The sequence below is a fragment of the Python bivittatus genome, unplaced genomic scaffold, assembly GCF_059951505.1.
Source record: "Python bivittatus isolate LINGU-HERP-01145 unplaced genomic scaffold, Pbiv_v1 ctg000330_np1212, whole genome shotgun sequence".
NCBI classification, from domain to species: Eukaryota; Metazoa; Chordata; class Lepidosauria; order Squamata; family Pythonidae; genus Python; species Python bivittatus.
Window position 1 is genome coordinate 18,485,021 of NW_028277058.1, and position 19,037 is coordinate 18,504,057.

At 37.4% G+C, this 19,037-nt stretch overlaps 2 protein-coding genes across 8 annotated transcripts in view; both read left to right on the top strand.

Annotated features, from left to right (window-relative positions):
• Positions 1-9,492, top strand: part of USP15 (ubiquitin specific peptidase 15) — a 59,239-nt gene extending 49,747 nt beyond the window's left edge. For 4 of the 6 annotated variants that reach the window (XM_007437510.4, XM_015889715.3, XM_088141774.1 and 1 more), the window contains 6 exons: positions 1,046-1,116; positions 1,825-1,940; positions 4,049-4,198; positions 6,068-6,171; positions 6,259-6,347; positions 7,766-9,492. In XM_007437510.4, the coding sequence (XP_007437572.2) occupies positions 1,046-1,116; positions 1,825-1,940; positions 4,049-4,198; positions 6,068-6,171; positions 6,259-6,347; positions 7,766-7,951 (716 nt within the window). In that variant the 3' untranslated portion in view covers positions 7,952-9,492. Of the gene's footprint in view, positions 1-1,045; positions 1,117-1,808; positions 1,941-4,048; positions 4,199-6,067; positions 6,172-6,258; positions 6,348-7,765 lie in introns of those variants that run through there. The other 2 variants (XR_015796398.1, XR_015796399.1) reach the window with 2 other exon arrangements.
• Positions 9,493-17,931: 8,439 nt separating this feature from the next.
• Positions 17,932-19,037, top strand: part of MON2 (MON2 regulator of endosome-to-Golgi trafficking) — a 65,571-nt gene continuing 64,465 nt past the window's right edge. For both annotated transcript variants that reach the window (XM_088141772.1, XM_088141773.1), the window contains exon 1: positions 17,932-18,215. In XM_088141772.1, the coding sequence (XP_087997898.1) occupies positions 18,105-18,215 (111 nt within the window). In that variant the 5' untranslated portion in view covers positions 17,932-18,104. The remainder of the gene's footprint in view (positions 18,216-19,037) is intronic.

The following is a 19,037-nucleotide window of genomic DNA, read 5'->3' on the forward strand; positions in this document are numbered from 1 at the left end:
GTATTTGTCATCAACCATTTCCTTTACAATCTTCCTCACAATAGGGAAATTGTGGATCTAAGGCAGGCCCCTTGTGGAGCTGATTGAACAGTACCTCCTTTAAAGCTGTTGGCGGTTACTGTTTCTAAAGAAAAGCATTATCTATTGCCAGGATCTACCTCTCTGCCTCCTTAGCCACTTTAAACAACCAGGAGGGGCATGGGTCAGCAATGTGACAAAGGTGAGATCATAGAAAACCCAGGCTACTTCCTCTGGTTCCACATGCTCAAAACTTCCCAGTAACATTGCAGTTACATGCATTTTTTCTTGTTTTTAACGTTTTTATTTGTAACTGAATTTTTTACCTGATTCTGGAATTACATCAATATAATCTCTGTGGACAGCATTCCATAGTTAGGATGGTACTACTGAGAAGGCACTTTTTCCACTAATTACCCTTTTCTGCTCAGATAACATAGAGAAAGATGGAAACAAGCACTCATTTTCCTTTTTTCCCATGCTGTGAAGTGCTTTAAAAATCAAAACATTCACCTGAGTGTAATCCAGACTCAAAAATGTAGTTCACAAAGAAAGGTAAAATATCTATATAAGGTCCAGTTTTCAACACTGTAGTAGCTATGTTTTTAAATTATTTGCTGCTTCCAAGCTGTTTTGAAAGATAGTCATACCTTAAATAGATTAGCATCTGAGAATCAGGTTATCCTGGTTGATATACTAAAGTAAGATGCACGATTTCTCCATGGATGTGGTAAGCAGTAGGCCTATTGGCCTCATGTATCCCTATTTTTGGCACATTTAGGCACTTTTCAGATGGTTGAATATAAAATCTAGTAACTTTTGGTAGCTGATCTCCATGGCAGTGCAAAGTATAATTCATATGTTTTTTATTCAAAAGTTGAAATTAAATAGATACTAATTATGATTTTCTTTCTAAAGTTCAAAGCTGCAGTTTAATGTTATATGATTAGCAACTGAAAGTGCAATCTTTCCTTAATTGAAATTAATGCATAAATTTTAGAGTCTTGCACTATCTTTTTCTTTTTAGAAAGATCCTTCTTGGCTTTGGATTGGGACCCTGAATTCAAGAAGAGATACTTTGATGAAAATGCTGCTGAGGTATGTGATATTTAGTAAAGGGGAAGAAAAGTTGTTATGCTACTTGAATATTTGCCACTTTATTTGAAAGTGGTAAACTAAAGTTATCCATTTGATCCTTCCAAATTATGTATAGTGAGTTTATCATAGAAGAAAACTGCTTCTTTTTATTGTAAAAATTGACTGGATATATTCAGGAAGGAAGGACAGTATCCACTACCAGCTTTTAAAAAATGAAATGTTTTATAAAAGGGTCCACAAGTAGAATTGTTGCTGTTGTCAGGTCAGATTAATTTTCCCTCTAGCATGGGCCAAGATAGAGGGGATCACCTGAGGCACAAATGAAAATCTCTCTCGTTGATCATTGCTGGATTTAACATAAAAGAATTAACACACCTGCATGCTTTGCTATCATGGTAAACTCCCTTCTTGAAGAAATGGTGTAAAGTGCTTGGGCTATCACCCTTTCCATTCCATTTCATAGCTTGCCCAAATTGCCCTCCACAAAATCTGATGAAACTGAAACATGGCAAAGTAACACTTTCACTTATTGGTAATGTCTTTTTCAAAGAATTTCACACAGATTAAAAGTAGAAGAGGTCTTTTTCTCAAATTAGTATAGTTTTCCATGTTAGAAAACATATAGCCCTTTTTTTACAGTAAGACAAAAATCACTAAAATGAATTTTGTTTCGTTTGTTCTTTTAACTCAAGAAATACTTCTCTTTAGGATTTTGAAAAACATGAAAGTGTGGAATATAGACCTCCAAAAAAACCATTTGTGAAATTAAAAGATTGCATTGAGTTATTTACAACTAAGGAAAAGTTGGGTGCTGAAGATCCATGGTAAGAGGAAAAAGCTACTTCTACACTGAAGTGATTTCTCACATTATGGAATTTACTTTCCACTTTTCTGTGGAATTTCTGACAGTTTGCCAGTATTTTTTAAGCTTAGTATACATTGTAGAATGGAGGTGTGTGATGTTTTGATCCAAAGAGCGAAGATATTTCACATATAGTGTGGCTGTATTCACTGTACATGTCAACAGCATCTTAAAGAATCATCATTTTTCTAGGCTGCAAGAGCCATAGTTATTTAACCAGAGCTATATTTACTGAAGAGTGATTATTACACAGTACTGTATAATTCATTCCCTTTTCCTCCCTTTTCTTAACTGATGTAGAAAAATAGTAAGGAGATCCCAGACTTATGATTCTACCAAACTAGAAATAATCATACTGGCAGTAACAAACTAGGTCAAAGAGAGGGCTATTTATTGCAGTAACTTGTAGTGAGGAGATTGCAAAACATTTCAACATACGTTTATCCTGTTGAGCCCATGCCAGTATACCTGTACTGTGGTAGGAAGAATTTATCTGTAAACTTCAGTGGCTCCAAATATTACTTTGTTATATATGGGAATAAATGACAGATATTTATTTACACGGGTGTATGTATAGAGTTATGCCTTAGTTGTGGGATCTCCAAATTGATTATCTGGCCCCCCCACAATGGCAGGAGTAAGAGAATTTGTGTATAGGCTGGGCTGCTGCTGTTTTTCTCACAATAAAATTCAAAAACATATCTATAAGGGGTGTGCATATATGCATGTGCATCTGTGTGTGCGTGGTGTGTGTGTGTGTTAAATCTAAGGAACTACATAAATGCAAGTAATCATATATACTATTTCAGTTTTGAGAACAGTACTGTTTGTTTGTTTGTTTATTTATTAGATTTCTGTGGACACCCATGTTATACATTATAACCCTGGACAGCTAAAACAACATATAGAAATAATCATGAACCCCACACAATTAAAACCACCGCACACAACCAAGGGGCCATAGCATTCCCATACCAAGTATATCCCCCTGTGCCTGGGGGAAGAACCAGGTCTTCACAGCCTACCAGAAGGCCAAGAGGATAGGAACCCTCTGGATCCCAGGGGGCAGACTGTTCCATAGCGCAGGTGCTATTATAGGAAAGGTCCACCTCCTACATTCCACCAGAGGACATTGCTTAAAAGGATACATCTCTTGAAAGGGAAACTTCTCTCCTTGCGCACAACCAGGTTTTGGTAATGCACACCAGGTTGGCTCTGTCATTCACAATCAAGTAATGGACGAGGTAACCTTTATGGCAGGCCGACCTAATATTAAATAGCAATAGCTGCAGTCCAGGTGCTCCGAAGCTGTGAAGGCTGGACCCTGAGGTTTAGTACAGGGGGCTGGAATGTGACATTGGTATTAAACACTGAGGCTGCCTTCCCCAAGAAGAGCCTACCTCATCTCCCACCATATCTCCCCATACCTATCACCACCTTGATACTCCCACCTGCCTTCTTCCCGAACATCATCCAGTCCCCCTTTCGCCCTCCCACCTCCATGCCAAAGGGACTCATTCCAACCTCTCCAACATATTCCACCCAAGGTATAGAGATAAATACAGCCTGAGACCTGGCACTTCTGGCTAGCATTCAGCACCTATGCCTTGGGCAGTTCCTCCATTTCTCATCCCATAATGAACTTAGCCTCTCTCCACCCTATCCCCCCAACCACCCCACTCTCCTGGGTTGCAGGTGGAAAGCATGTCATGTTCAGTAGGCTAGGCAGACAGATCCCTCCCTTCTTCATCTGTTACCCAAGAGCAGTAGCCAAGTCCACTGTCACCCATTTTATGAATAAGCTTAAAGACTACAAGAAATATGCAGACAAAAGAGCATCTATATTTGAAGAACAATGATAGTTTGTTTACTATTTGCATAATAGGAATGACAATATATTTACATAAGTTTCAGGAAAAACAGAAAAGTTACACCTCTCTAATTTAGGCTTTTAATTTGTAACAGGTATTTAATAAATTGAGAATATTATCAGAAGTTTATGTTCATATTTTTCTTGCCATATACTTAATTGTAAAATAAGGCTTTAACAAGATTTTTTTCTCTCTCTAGGTATTGCCCAAACTGTAAAGAACACCAGCAAGCTACCAAAAAACTAGATTTGTGGTCGCTACCACCAGTACTGGTGGTACATCTAAAACGCTTTTCTTATAGTAGATACATGAGAGATAAATTGGATACATTGGTTGACTTCCCAATAAAGTGAGAACCATATCAGTAATGGATAGCTTTTGTATTTACTTTTGATATCTTTGGTATACTTTTAAAAATATTTATTCTCCATGTTTGCATGAATATATATTAATTATTTATAATATTATATAATGAAGCAGTGATCAGCTTTCAGGCTGAATGATGTCGTCTAGTTTTCTTGTGTTCTGACCACAATCATTCAACCCGAAAACTTATCACTGCTTCATTGATGCCAGCCATGAAAGCCTAATATTATACTGTATAATATTTAATATTCTTACAAGTATACATGCTGATGTAACTAAATTATTAGTTACTAAACTGTTATATTTAGAACTTTACAACACCTTAGGTTATTGTTACCTGAAAATGTGTATCTGATAAGAGGAAATTTCTAAAATAAGAGGAAGAAGATAAGGCATAGGCCATTGGGTACAGTTGTGTTACATTGATGCCATAGATTTGTTTTGTTTTTCTGAAACATAATTCACTTACTACAAATTCATTTAGTGTATAGACAAGATTAGTGCAGCTCAAACATTTTGAATAGTATTGCATTGCCTATGTGTATGCTTGCTCTCCAGTTCCCTAATTAAATGTGAATGTTTTATTTCCTTACTTCCCTACATTAACTAGTCACTCCCCGTGTAATTCCCTATATAGACAAACCTTTGATACTACATATATCTATATAATTATATTTCATTTATTCTCAATTATGTGTCAGCTTTATGGGATAGATCAGACTAAGAAACCAATGCCATTAGGTCTAAAACTGGTTTTATTAGTATAGCTGTACTAACAGAATCTTGCAAGTCTGAATGTGCTTCCCTGCTCCCTCACTTTATCTTGTGAATTAGGGAGGGCCCTGTCTGGAGTGTTTTCTCAAGTTAGTTTCTTGGAATGGTCTTAAGCCATGCTTGCTGGATTGTTGTCTTGGTAACAGATCTTCCCACCATCCTTCAAGGCTATTCTTTATGCTCTCTTCATTGACAACTGAGACTATGCATGCTTCAAAAATCATTAGGAAAAATATTTTGGGCTTTATGCAAGTGGAGCATCTCTCTGATGTTCATGAAAGCAGTCCAACTTTTTTTCAGGTTTTCATGCAAGCATAAAAAAAAATACTACTTCTTTAACAGTCACATTTATTTTAATGAGTAGCTTCTTTAAAACAGTAATATCCTTTTTTCAGTTCATTTATTTTAATGAATAGCAGAGAGATGCTTGGTTGGTGTAAGATCTTCCAAATCATTTTGAAGCATGCATTCTAACTACAGCAGCTTACTTGGGATAGAACTGGTAGTAATCTTACCTGAAAGAAAAATGCTTCTGAACAAAATCTGAAAATGCTCATGAATTAGGTTTGTTTGATTGAAGCAGCATAGAAATAGCCGAGTGAATGAAGAAATAAATACATTTTGGAAGCCACATAAAGGATCATTTTATTTATTTAGTACATTTATCTTCTGTTTCCTTCAAGAAGCACAAAGCAAATTTACATATTTATTTACACAATTTATTAGCCACCCATCTTACTTTTCCAAGCAATCAGGGTACCATCCAACAATGTTCTTTCCTCATCCGAGTATTATGTTTACACATGGTATGAGACTGGTTGTGAGCTTCAATGGATTTTAACTTGACCTTTATAAGCCAAGTGTGACACCCTAAATTATTTTACAAACAATGTCTATTGATAAATTATTATAGTTTTTTTTAAAAAAATCTTCACTCTCAGGTTTTTAGTGTGATTCATTTATTGCTTTGCATTAGAATTTAAAGTGAAGGCTTCACTGACTTTTGATTGAAGAAAAGCATAAAGATTAATATCCAGTTTTTGAAAACAAATCCAGTTTGATCTTTTCTTTAAAACAGTGATTTGGATATGTCTGAATTCCTTATTAATCCAAATGCTGGGCCTTGTCGCTATAATTTGATTGCAGTGTCAAATCACTATGGAGGCATGGGAGGAGGGCATTGTAAGTAATTTATTTTATATGTATGACTTCATCTTTATTATGGCCTAATTATTAGCATTTTCAGTAAAACTATTTTTCTTATTCTAGATACCGCTTTTGCAAAAAATAAGGATGATGGCAAATGGTACTACTTTGATGATAGTAGTGTATCAACTGCATCTGAGGAACAAATTGTGGCAAGTATCTTGGTTTTCAGAATCAAGATAGCATTGTTGCACAGGAGCAAGATCCAAGACTGACTTGGATATGTAATCTGTTAAAAGTAATATTTACCATGCTATATAACACATATAAAACATTATGCATTGTCTTGTGGTTCACACAGCAAATCTGGAAATCTAAACCCAAAGCACCCTTAATAAATGCTATAAGTGAATCTTGACAATTTCAGCCAGAAAACCAGAATACCCTTGCTTCTTATCCTGTGCATATCACTGAAAGTATTTGGTAGCCTTAGTTGATAAATGTTTTTCATCCAATATCATTGTATGGACCTTAGGAGGTATTCCAGAAAGCAGCGCAGCATAGAGATTCCAACTCTTAGGCTAGTGGATAGACATTTTTAGATACCATCATGAAATATTAGCAATAAATTTGTAAACTGACCTTGAATGGTTCAGTTCATTCCTGGAAGTGAGGTCCCAGAGTACTAGTAGATCTGAGAGGAATTATTTTTCTGTTACTGATGGGAAGGAGTGATAGCACTTTTAGGTGCTTCTCCATAGGCCCACCATACCTAGCCTTCTGTTAAAACAAATCTGCAAAAATCGTCCTTTGCTAGAACTTGATGTTCCCCAAGTATCATTTTGAAAATGTATTCACAGTGGAAGGAGAAAAGAGGACAGTTTGTGCATTGCTTTTACTTTGTGCCCAAATAAGATTCTTTAGTCTCCTCCTTCCTTCAATGAACAATATACAGTATAGTGCTAGTTTAAGATTATTGTTGAAGAGGATCTCATCTAGATCCATTGCCCCAAGTTAGTTTAATAACTTCATCTCCTTGCCCTGCTTAAAAGTGTTGTAGTTCTGTGGGAACAATTTTTGATTGATTTGATAGAATATTTATTCAAGATACAGAAAATAACAATTGAATGTCAGCTAAAAATGGGACAGTATTGCTTTGCACACCGATTAAATTCATTGGCAGTCATATAAAAATTGCCCAAATATTGGTACAAGTAGAAATAAGTATAATCTTTATCAGGACTGCTGTTTAACAGAAATGTTAAACCTAGGTAGCTGAACAGACTAGTAAGCCTCATCTTAATCCTCACTTCCTGATGTACTTCCCCATAATTTTCCTTATTCATCTCTCCCATGGTCAGTTTTCATTTATGCCTTGTGATGGGTTACCTCTGCATGAATATCCACATGCAAACATCTGACCATTACTAAAGCCCAAGGAATTAATTGCAGTACCTGCATAACTATTTGTGCCAAAGGCAGTATCTAGTTATTTCTGTATGAAAATAATAGAATGGTGTTTTGCCCTTTATTTGAATATAATACTTACTATAATGAAATTGAAACTTTGAAGTAATTAAAATGGAGTGTTTGGCTTTGGTAATTAATATTTTTTCCCTTTGTTTCACAGTCGAAAGCAGCCTACGTGCTCTTCTATCAGAGACAGGACACAATCAGTGGAACTGGTTTTTTCCCTCTTGATCGGGAAACCAAACAAGGTGCTTCTGCTGCTACAGGCATTCCATTAGAGAGTGATGAAGACAGTAATGAGAATGACAATGATATAGAGAATGAAAATTGTATGCACACTAATTAATCGAAGAACTAGAAGCCATACAGAGAAGAACTTCCTGATGGGAGCTCTCTATTAAAAAATTGAAATTATCCACCAAATTAAAAATAAAATCTGAGATGGGAAATTTCAGATGACAGAATGTAAATCCTTGTTACATTTTAACTTGTGCAGTACCTGAAGTGAAACACAATGAAAACGTTATCAGAATTTGTCTCTAATATCTTTGCAATCTTGTATTCACAAGCTATATAGGAAATCACAAATAAACCCCGTATACAATTTCTGCTGCAATCTGGATGAATTACAGTTTCTTTGTTTTGGATCCAAGTTAATATTGACAATTTGTGGATTTGTTTTTTGTCTCAATACCCCAAGATTATTACTGCAGAGCCCCTCTTTTTCAATGGGTATATCCTTAGACTGGTAACAAAAAAATTGACTAGTATAATTCAACTCAATGCAGCAGTATTCTTGGAATGTCAGATTTTCAAGTGTCTCCCTCAGATGTTGATTAAAAAGAAACTTAATCATGATAAAATGACTTGGAAAAGGTGTTTTAACCTTTTGTGGTAAAAGTAATTTTCCAGAATATTATGTTCATCTTACTGCTGCTGTGGAACAGGTTCTGGATTTCATGCTGCATTAAGGAATTGAATTTTTCAATTAAATGTAAGTATCCCTCATTGCTTGTTGGATCTACTTTGTAAACATAATTCCTGTTACCTTGTTTATAAGATGTGCGTAACTTTAATCTGGTGTCAGTCCAAAAATTTTAATTGTGCTGTAAGTCCCTCTCCTCCTCCCCATTTTTCGTAGTTTGACAGTTTACAAACTACATACAGTGTAATAGGTTCCAATTTTTAATAGTATACTGTATTCATAGTAATGACTGTGCATCAAGCTTAGATGACTTTTCCATATAACTTGCCTTCAAATTTGTTAATGGGCAACTGGTTCAAAGGTAGGTCTGCTAATTTTTCATGTGCGTTCTTGGTGGATTCACCATAGCCTTACATCTTATCTCAAAAGGTAACTTTACTTAATATAGAAGAATTGGCATTTGCATGTTCAAGAGTCAGAACCTGTACAGTAAGTAGATAAAGTATACATATCTTGAATTGGGTTTTAATTAATTGTGTTGAAGGAGTATGGGATGCCAAAAATAAGTGTGACTGTTGAAACATTTTTGTTTGCCGCTTTCCCTTTGATAGTTGAAGAAAAGTATTGTTGATTCATATACAATACTGCCTTTGATAGGAACTCTCTAAGTGTGGAGGCACACTTCACATAACTACTACCTAAGGTCCCACTATTATTAAAGCAAAAAGTATGATCTTCACTTGAACTAAGCAAATACAATAGGTTATAAATTGTGTATTGTAAATAAAGTTCACTCTGTGAGTGCACATTTTGGTAAATTATTTATTTATGTTAGCATTTAAAAGTTTAAAATTGCATTTGACCAGGATAAAATTAGGTTTGTGGACATGGCTTTGCTTTATACTTTGATATTAAAAGCTGGTGTTTCATCCTGGTATTTTAAAGCTGCTTTTTTTTTTCAATGTAAGCTAGCCTCCTGCATGACAGAGGTTGAAAATTGTCTGCACTTGAGTTCACTTGGGTTTACATTTGAAATGCGCATGTTTTATTTATAAAAATTTCAATAAAGCTATTCAACGCCTTATTTAGTCTTTTTCGTTTTTTTCCAATCTTTGATAATTGCTGTGTGGTGTATGTTATGTGAGCTGTAGAAATGACACATTTCATACAATAGTAGATACAGCATTATTGAATCAAATACAAATATTGGTCACAGCCAAATTTTCAGCTGACTTGAAGATCTGAAAATGCATGTTTGGAAAAAACATATTTTTTGAACTGAAGGATGGCATGACTGAGTGAAACCTGAGACAATTCTACACATACACATACTTACCCAGAACTAAATCTCGCTGAACTAATTAAGATTTAATTCTATAAGCAGATATGTATAGGATTGACTACATCTGAATTGTCCCCATGTCAGAAATGCCTCACCGCTATTTCATCAGACAACTTTCAAAGAATGCATTGCTTATAAAAAGGAATTGACAATTATACAATTCACATTTGTACTTTTCAAGCAGCTATTTTAGAGAATTGTATGTAACATTTGTGTGTGATAACTAGGTTCACACACCCTGCTTAGCCATGGTTTGCTTAACCATGGTTTGTTAAAACTAATTGGGTTTGCATATAATTGTGTTTGTCATAAAGCCAAAACCAAACCATATCATGTATTAGTGTAGTATATAAATCAAGTCAATGTTTGCAAAAACATACACAATCCAGCTATGCTAAATTAGACCGCAATTAATTTAGAGCACTATTGCTTTAGCTGAAAACATGAAAACTAACATGTCATGGCACAGACTAAACTAAACTAAAATACTTGACTCATCTGGTTTTTCAAATGTTCAACCAGTACACATGATGGACTCTTGTAACTCTTAAGAAAGTAGACAGGATTCCCAGGACTGTAAGCCCAACCACTTTACTCAATCCATGTCCCTCCTGGCTGGTGAAGACCACCTGGTAAATGACATGCAGTTGGGTCCAAAAGGTAATGATTGCCTGCCTTGAAGGAGGTGGTGGTGTGCCCCTCCTCAAGAAGTCATTGCTGGACCTAACTTTCTTGGATTATTTTCATCTAATTTCTAACCTTTCCTTTTTAGGGAAAGTTGAGAAGGTGATCAGGCTGTGGCTTTAGAGGATCCTGGAGAAAACAGATTATCTTGATCCTTTTCAGGCGGGTTTCAGACTAGGGCAGAGTACTAGGACACTGATCACACTTTTTGATGACTTCCAGCAGAGCAGGAGAAGGGTGCTGCAACTGTCCTGTTTCTCCTAGATCTCTCATCGGCTTTTGATACCATTGATTTGTGGTATCCTTCTAGATTACCTAGAAGGGTTAGGAATGGGGTTGCTGTGTTGTGATTATTCTTTTGTCCCTAGTTCCAGTCGATGTTGGCAGGAAGAGAATGTTTGTGGCCAAAGCCCCTGATATGTAGGGTGCCACACCACTTAATGTTCTCACCCCTCCTGTTTGACATCTATGTGAGGCTGATGAGTGAGGTCATCAGTTCAGAGTCAGGCATCATCAGTATCTCAACCTTGGCCTGACCAAGTAATGCTATTAAGGTCTTGTCCCAATGTCTGGAGCCTATGAGAATCTGGATGGGGAAAAATCAACTCAGCTTCAACCCTAGCAAGACTTACTGGCTAATTTTATCTTTAATCCTGAGTGGGGTTGCATTTCCCTATTCAGGATTGGTGCCCAATTTGTGTTTTTTCCTGGACTTGCAGCTCCTGCTCCAAAAAGCAGGTGGCAGCTGTGGTCAGGAAAATCTTTGCATGGATTCCTCTTGTGCACCAGTTGCACCCATTCCTGAACCAGAAGGTCCTACAGACAGTTATTCGTATCTTAATCACTACACAAGTGGACAATTGCAATGCACTCTATAGGAGCTGCCCTTAAAGACCACTTTGAAGGTGCAACTGATCTAGAATGCAGTAGCATGAGCAGTACTGGGTATGCCATACTACACTCATGTAATGCCTCTGCTTTATAAGCTGCACTGGCTGCCAGTTAGCCAGGTTGCAATTCACAGGCTAGTTACCACCTATAAAATCATTCATGACAGAGGGTCTGGCTGAGGGACTCTCTCCGATAGTTTCTGCCTACCCTTTACAATTGGACAGAATTGGCATGCAGCACATCCAATTAATCAAGAAGTGCCATCTGATAAGATCCAGGAAATGGGCCTTCTCTGTTGCAGCCCCTGCTATCTGGAACAGCACCTCCATTCCCCACCCCAAATATTTGTATGGCCCCTACCCTGCCTTGGTTTAAACAGTCCTTAAAAACATGGCTTTTCCCCCAAGGCCTTGGGCTATGTGGAGGGCAGGGCCATTATGTGAATTCATATGCTCAATCATGCTTTATTGCTCTGTCCACATCATTATTCTTTCTTCATTAAACTGTTTTTGGTGTTGTACATCACCAGAATAACCATGGCCTTTTTAACTAGACAGAAACACATGTAGGCATGTTCAGGAAAACCTGCCTACAAATTCTCTACAGGTGACAGCCAACAGAGTTTTATGATTATAGAGGTAACTGCATTTTCCAACCTCCAAATTTTAGTTGGCTCACTTCCTTCCCTCTGAGAAAGGCTTTCTAGCTTGAGACCAGCAATCCTCTCTGCCTGGACAGTGTCAAATCCTTACTTTCTTCAGAGCAGCCTTTAAGCTCAGCAGGCACTGAGTCTGTGAAAACTCATACTCTGTTCTATATTACTCAAAAGGAGATTGGTGTTTTCCTTTCACCGTACTTAAGTTATAAATGACACTTACTTTCTATGATAGCATTATAGACTATAGGACATATATAAATGGAATTCTAATAAAGAGATTCCTGAGGATACTGTGCTAGTTCAAGATTTAATGAAATTTATATTCTGCCTTTTATTCAACACAGGTAGTGTACAACCACTCTCTCCTCCCATTTGTCACCACTCTGTAACTGGCCCAAAGTCACCCAATAAGATTCTGTAACTGAGGGTGGCGTTGAAGATTGGTCTCTACCGTGCCAATCACAACCTTAACCACTATAGCACACTGGCTTGCTTACTGAGTTCTAAGTGAAAGAGTTGTTATTCTCTGACAATACTTATTTTGAGGTGCAGAATTGTTTACATTTATATTTTTTATTACTTATAGGTAAGTCAATTTGTCTTCAGCCCAATACTGCATCTGCACAAACCTGACTAATGATTAATTAATTATTACAGGAAATTGTAATGCATGACAGACTCCTGTGGCATATCAAATATTATGGAATGCTGGATTATTTCCATGCACACATATGGCAAATAAGTAATAACTGAATAGTGTTTTAATTAGTGACTCCATAGTAATTTGAATTAAGATAGCATTATGTTCAGTATGTAATGGAAGAAAATAATAGTTTCAATCCATTTTCAGTAAAATAAAGCTTTACAATACAGATTGATTGATTAATTATATGTCATCAAGTCATTTTTTACTCCTAGCGACCACACAGATATATATATTACAATATAGAAGCTATAATTAAAAAGTTACTGTTGACGTTTGGTAAACTAGAAATGGAAAAAATGAAATACCAATCATAAGTTATCTGTAATATTAAGTATTATGTAACAGTAATTTAAATATTAATATAACTATATCCATGAATTACGTAACAGATCTGGAATTGTGATCTAGCTTTAGTCATATTTCAAGGAAGCATGCATTCAGTTTGGAAATGTACAAAGATGAATCACTGGGATGCTTACAAGAACAGCATGATCTTATATGTAAATTACAGTGCTTATTTTAAATAGTAAGGAAAATATGAGTAAGAAATATGGCTGCACTTCATATTTGTTAGATGTTTTTATTTTATTTTCAGTGCATTGCTTGCCTCTTTGAAGTAAAAGTCTCTTTGAAATCAAGCTTGACTTTGAATGATACTTAATAAATATGAAGGATTTCTGTAGCTTTATCTGAGTTAGGATCTGATTTGGGGAAATGGAGCTAATGAATACATCCTGGGAAGTTCTGGGGTATGTTTAATGATGAACGAAAGGGCTAAATTGTTAATTGTCATCCTCCAGTGAATGGTGGATAATGAAAGAAGTAGAGACGAGTTTTGTAAAAAGGGCTGTGTAAAATCCTAAATGAATGTCATCCAAGAGGGGGGGGGGAAGTGCTAGGTGACACAAATAAACTGGAATGAAATGAGTATTGAAAAAGTCACTGGGCCATTCAGAAACCCAAGAACAAATAAGAGTAATAACTGTTTTGTTAGTATCTGCTTAGAAAAAGATATTTTTGAATAAATGATTTAATCACATGTCTATTTATGCATACACATGGCAAAGGAATCTAAAATCTAAATCTAAGAAAAATGTACTTGATTTGACTGTTTATGATGAAAAACTGAACTGGTGAAGAATATAAAGGTGATGGGAGGCTCTGAATGTGAGACACACCATTTTTTTGGTACTATCAAGAGTGGATCTTAGAAACAATATGGAAGGAAAGGAAAGAAGTGAAATAAGCAAGGGTGAAAATAGAATGACAGGAGGAAGAGAAATTATGAGTCCTGTATTAAAAAAAAAATAGTAAATATCTGAATAGAATAAATGAAAGTGGACTTAAGAAAAGAGGATGTGGAAGCTGCTTGGAACAGAATGAAAATTATGTTATAAAGAGCCCAGAAGTGTGTGGAATTATGATAATGGAAAGTATGAAAAAGGATGCTTAATATAAAATAAAAGAGAGTGGGTGAGAAAAAAAAACACATGCAAGAGAATTATTGCTACAAAAGTAAGGATGAGAGAAAGTTAATCTATAATGTGGATGGAGGAAAAAAGGTAGCTGCAAAGAATAGTTAAGATTAAAAGAGAGAAATGCAGAAGTACTTTGATGGAAATCTTGTTCAATATGGGTGCAAACTGCACTGTGCTTCACAGCTGGAGGAATGCCAATATGTTCCCTCACACAAAGGGAAAGAAAGCAAAAACTATAGTGGGATTAATTTGTTAAGTGTACCTGGGAAGGTGCTTGGCAGAATTCTAACTGAAAGGGCAAGAGGTGACAATGAGCAAAATCTGGGAAATAGAATGAAGCTTTCTCGCACACAGAGAGTACAGAGACCAAATGTTTGCTCTTCAGCAGCTCACTGAGAAATACATGAATGTGAGAAAGGACGTTTATTGTTCTCTATGTGATTTAGACAAATTGTATGATAAAGTGAACAGATTTCAATTATGGAATTTTTGCTCAAAAGTTTATTACTGAATGTGGTACAGGTAGTCCACACTTAACAACCACAATAGGGACCAGGAAATTGGTCATTAACCAGGGCAGTCGTTACGTGAGTCACCATGTGACCGGACCCAATTTTACAACCATTTTTACAATGGTCATTAAGTGAGTCACTGTGTCATTAAGCAAATGACATGGTCGTTAAGTGAATCCAGCTTCTCCAATGGATTTTTTGCTGGAATTTGCTTAACAACCATGGTGATTCGCTTAACAACTGTCGTAAAAAGATTGCAAATCATGATCACATGACTGCAGGAGGTGGTGCGACGGTTTGCGACGGTCATAAGTGCAAGTACAGGTTGTAAAGCCCTTTCTTCAAGGCCATCATAACTTTGAACCATCATTAAACTAATGGTGGTTAGGCAAGGACTACCTGTAAGAGCAATATATAGTAAACATAGGAGAATAAATGAAATATTAAGCAAATGATTCAATATTGAGCAGATAGTAAAATAAAGATGTGCCCTTGGATGTTTTAACTTAAAAAAAGTATGTAGAAATATAAAACAAAGAAGACAGCAGCAAGAATGAATGTGTGCTGAATCAATGTTGACTGAACACAAAAGTGAGTGATCAGACCAAAATAAATATTTTGAGTTCACTAGAGAGAATGAATGAGGACTTCCCCACTCCCCTACCCTTTTCAATGCTCACCCTGGTGGTACTGGAATGGAGGGCTGGAAACTGACAAGGCTAATCAGTTTCACACCTACTGCTTTTGTTTGCCTCCTAACCACTCCTCCACCGGTTGGAATGCTTACCTCAGTACTGGCATAATAAGTGAATGAATGTTTGTATTTACATTCATCGGAGAGGAGGGGATTACAAGAGAGTAAGCAGGCACACAATGGGGAATACACTGAGCTGTTTGCATAGCACATTGCTTTTGATGTGTATTCCCCATTGTATGCCTGCTTACTCTCTTGTAATCCCTTCCTCACCAATCTCTCCACTCGGCAAGGTGGTGGGAAGAAAAACAACAGGTCAGGCACAGGACAATGCATACTGACTGTAATGGTGATCATGTGACTTGAGGGACACTATGAAAGTTGTAAATGCAGGCATTGGTCGTAAACTTATTTTTCAGCACCATCATAACCTTGAACAGTTGCTGAACAAGGCAGTTGGTAAGTGAGGACTATCTGTATACGAAGAAAAAGTAAAAGGGTTAAGAGGAAGGGGAAGCCCAAGAAAGTTGGAGAGAGGTATAGTAAACACTGTTCCTGTAAACTAGCTTTAGCTATGTTTTGTTTTCATAACGTACGCCTTTCTTTAGCTTACTATTCCTTATTCTTTTTCTTGCACTTTGCAAAACACCACTTACCCCAAAAGGGAATAGCATGATGTACATATGTACATCTTCAATAACTAAAGCAACTAAAGTAGTATCATGAAGTCTCATGATTTATTTAACAAAGCAGCACTCATATATGGAACAAAATCAAGAACTATTACTCAACCTATATAAAATGTTCCCACCAGCATCAGTATTGCCTTTAGCCTCTTGAATAGCTGTATGCATTCTTACAACATAATGCAAGATGCAATTACAGGCTACATGACAGGATATGATAATTAAAATATTTCAGAGGCTAATACTTTTAAGCATGTAAACAGCTGTGCTAAACATAGACACTTTAATCAATCATGTGCATAAACATAAGGTTAATCATATGCCTGTTTTACCACACTGCTGTATTAAGATAGTTCATCTCTGTCATTTTACTAAAGTCATCTATATCACATGATACCGTTGACTAATTTTTAATGGAAGCAATGCTTGGAGTTGAATATGAAAGATCAATTGCGTATTTCTCCACCCCGTGACATACCTTAATAAGTTAAGACTCAAGACTCTAGTCCAATCACAGCTCCTAGCAACCCTGACCACTGGAAATAATGGAACTTAGGAATTCACATTTGGAGAGCGACAGTTTTCCCACATCTGCTCTAAAGTAAACAGCAGTAGTCTGGCAAAACCCTTTAAGCTTTGTACTGGGTTTCAGTTTGCATACAGAAGTTGGCAGAACGAGATAATTTAACTGGATTCCTATGGCTGATCATTTAGGAAGAAAGGGGATTTTAACACATTGTGTGTTTACCAGAAAAATACAACTCTGTCTCTAATATGATAAACGTTTTCAGATAGGAAATACTGCCTCAGAGGAGCAAGTATACAAGCTCAAACAGAACATGAAATCTTTAAACCCATACTCAACCAAGAAATAGTTTTTGGTATCTCCCAAGAAGTTATTGTTTTGCTTTTAAATACAGGTTGCAGGATAGTGTACAGCATATGCATTTTCAAACGCTGACAGTTATTAATCTCCTGGGACAGTTTCCATTTTAAACAAGGAAAACATCCATAGACCACTAGATTTCTGCACGTGGCTTAATGCAAAAAAAAAAAAAAAAGTTAAGGTTAAAGCTATGATGGAAGGATATTATTATACTGCATGAAATAAGTGAAATGTATGAGGAAGGGTCAAAAACCACAACAGCAGGAACCAATTTTATAAAATGAAAGTTGAAAAACAGGCAAGGAAATCTAATTTGAAAGTTTAATAAAGAGCATTTGTTTGCTGACCCTATTCGTTACCTGACAATCCTATACGTACTGTACTTACCCAGCAGCAAAGTCTATTGAACTATAAATAAAAGATATACGTAGCCACCCACTTGATTCTCCTTATCTTTGTTAGAGCAAACCGAAAAAAAAGTGCTTAGAACCCCCCTAAATCCAAAGCCGCAGCAAAAGGTGGTGCTACAGTTGAAGCTTCCCTTACATGCGCCCCTTTATGCTCTCCAGAAAACAACGGATATTTCATTTGTGTCGAAATTGAGTCTTGCCTCCAATTAAGCCCCGATACTGGCACAGCGCCCGCCGCGGAATCAAAAGTCGCAGTACTGCCAGATCCCGGAGCCTACCCGACTCCGAGGGCCGCTGTGGAGACCGCTCCCCGAGTCGCCCTACCGCTGCGGAGCGCTCCTCCTCTTCCCCAGAGGCCCCGCGTGCGGAAGCGGGGTTGACGTGCGCAGCGCTTGGCATTGTGGGATCTGAAGAGGACGTGGACGCGGCCGGCCCGGCCCCTGCGGGGGGAGGAGGAGGAGGAGGAGGAGTGGGACAACCTGCCTTCCTGAGCCAACAGTAGTTTCCTCCGGGATTTACTGGCTTTGGGAAGCCCCTCGGAAGACGGCTGACGCTGGCTCGGCCGGCTGGTCACTTGTGGGCCTCCTCTCGTTGCCCCCGCTGCTGTGCTCATCCCGCGGCGGAGCCATGGCCAGCACTAGCAGTCCTGAGGCCGTGAAGAAACTGCTGGAAAATATGCAGGGCGACCTACGGGCCTTGAGCCTGGAGTGCCGCAAAAAATTCCCTCCCGTCAAAGAGGTGAGAGGGACTTGGCGCGGGAATGGGAGGGGGTGTCTGTGCTGGACGAGGCTCCCTTTCGACGCGCGTGTGAATTTGTGGTGGCTTCTCTTTCTCTTGTCCTGGAGGGATTCCCTCTACGTCGTTGGGTATGGTAGCGCCGTCGCTTTTCTCTTTCGTAAACTGAAAACAGTTCGATTGAGACGTGTGGATCTTTTCGCCACGGTTGACCGACCGCAGCGCTTCTCTTTGCATTGCCCGCGCTCTCGGTTGCGTGCCTTAATTCAGGTTAATCTAATTTAACTCTTGTCTCTCATGTACTGAACTTAGGGTACTGTTTTGTCTCCTGCACGAGGTCTTTTCGGCACCTAATGTTGCTCAAAATAGTCTCTCAAACAACACATTCTGCCTAGCTTGGCTGTCTTTTACTATCGTATTGGTTAACCTTCGGTTCAAATTCTTGTTTGAAGACATGACGTGATAATAAGAGTGTTGTAATAATCAAAGGAGACCTCCGTTTTATATATACTCATACTATTACTATTTTTTCCATCAGTAGATAAATAAGTGTCTGATGTATTCATCTGTATATACCATAATGTTAACTCTCCCACTTGGCTGGCAGAGCTGGCATCAAGAGTGGGTAATCTTACACAAATATATTTTCAAACTTTGATGAGATTCTGATTTGTAAGTTGTATTTACAATATGTAGTAGCGAGTTTGTATGTGTCATCTACATACTATTCTCTTCCATACCTGACATGTTAGGATATAATGGTCACTGATCAGTTAAGTATATCAAGTAATAATATCAGCATGTAAATAGCGAGTCTTGTAATAC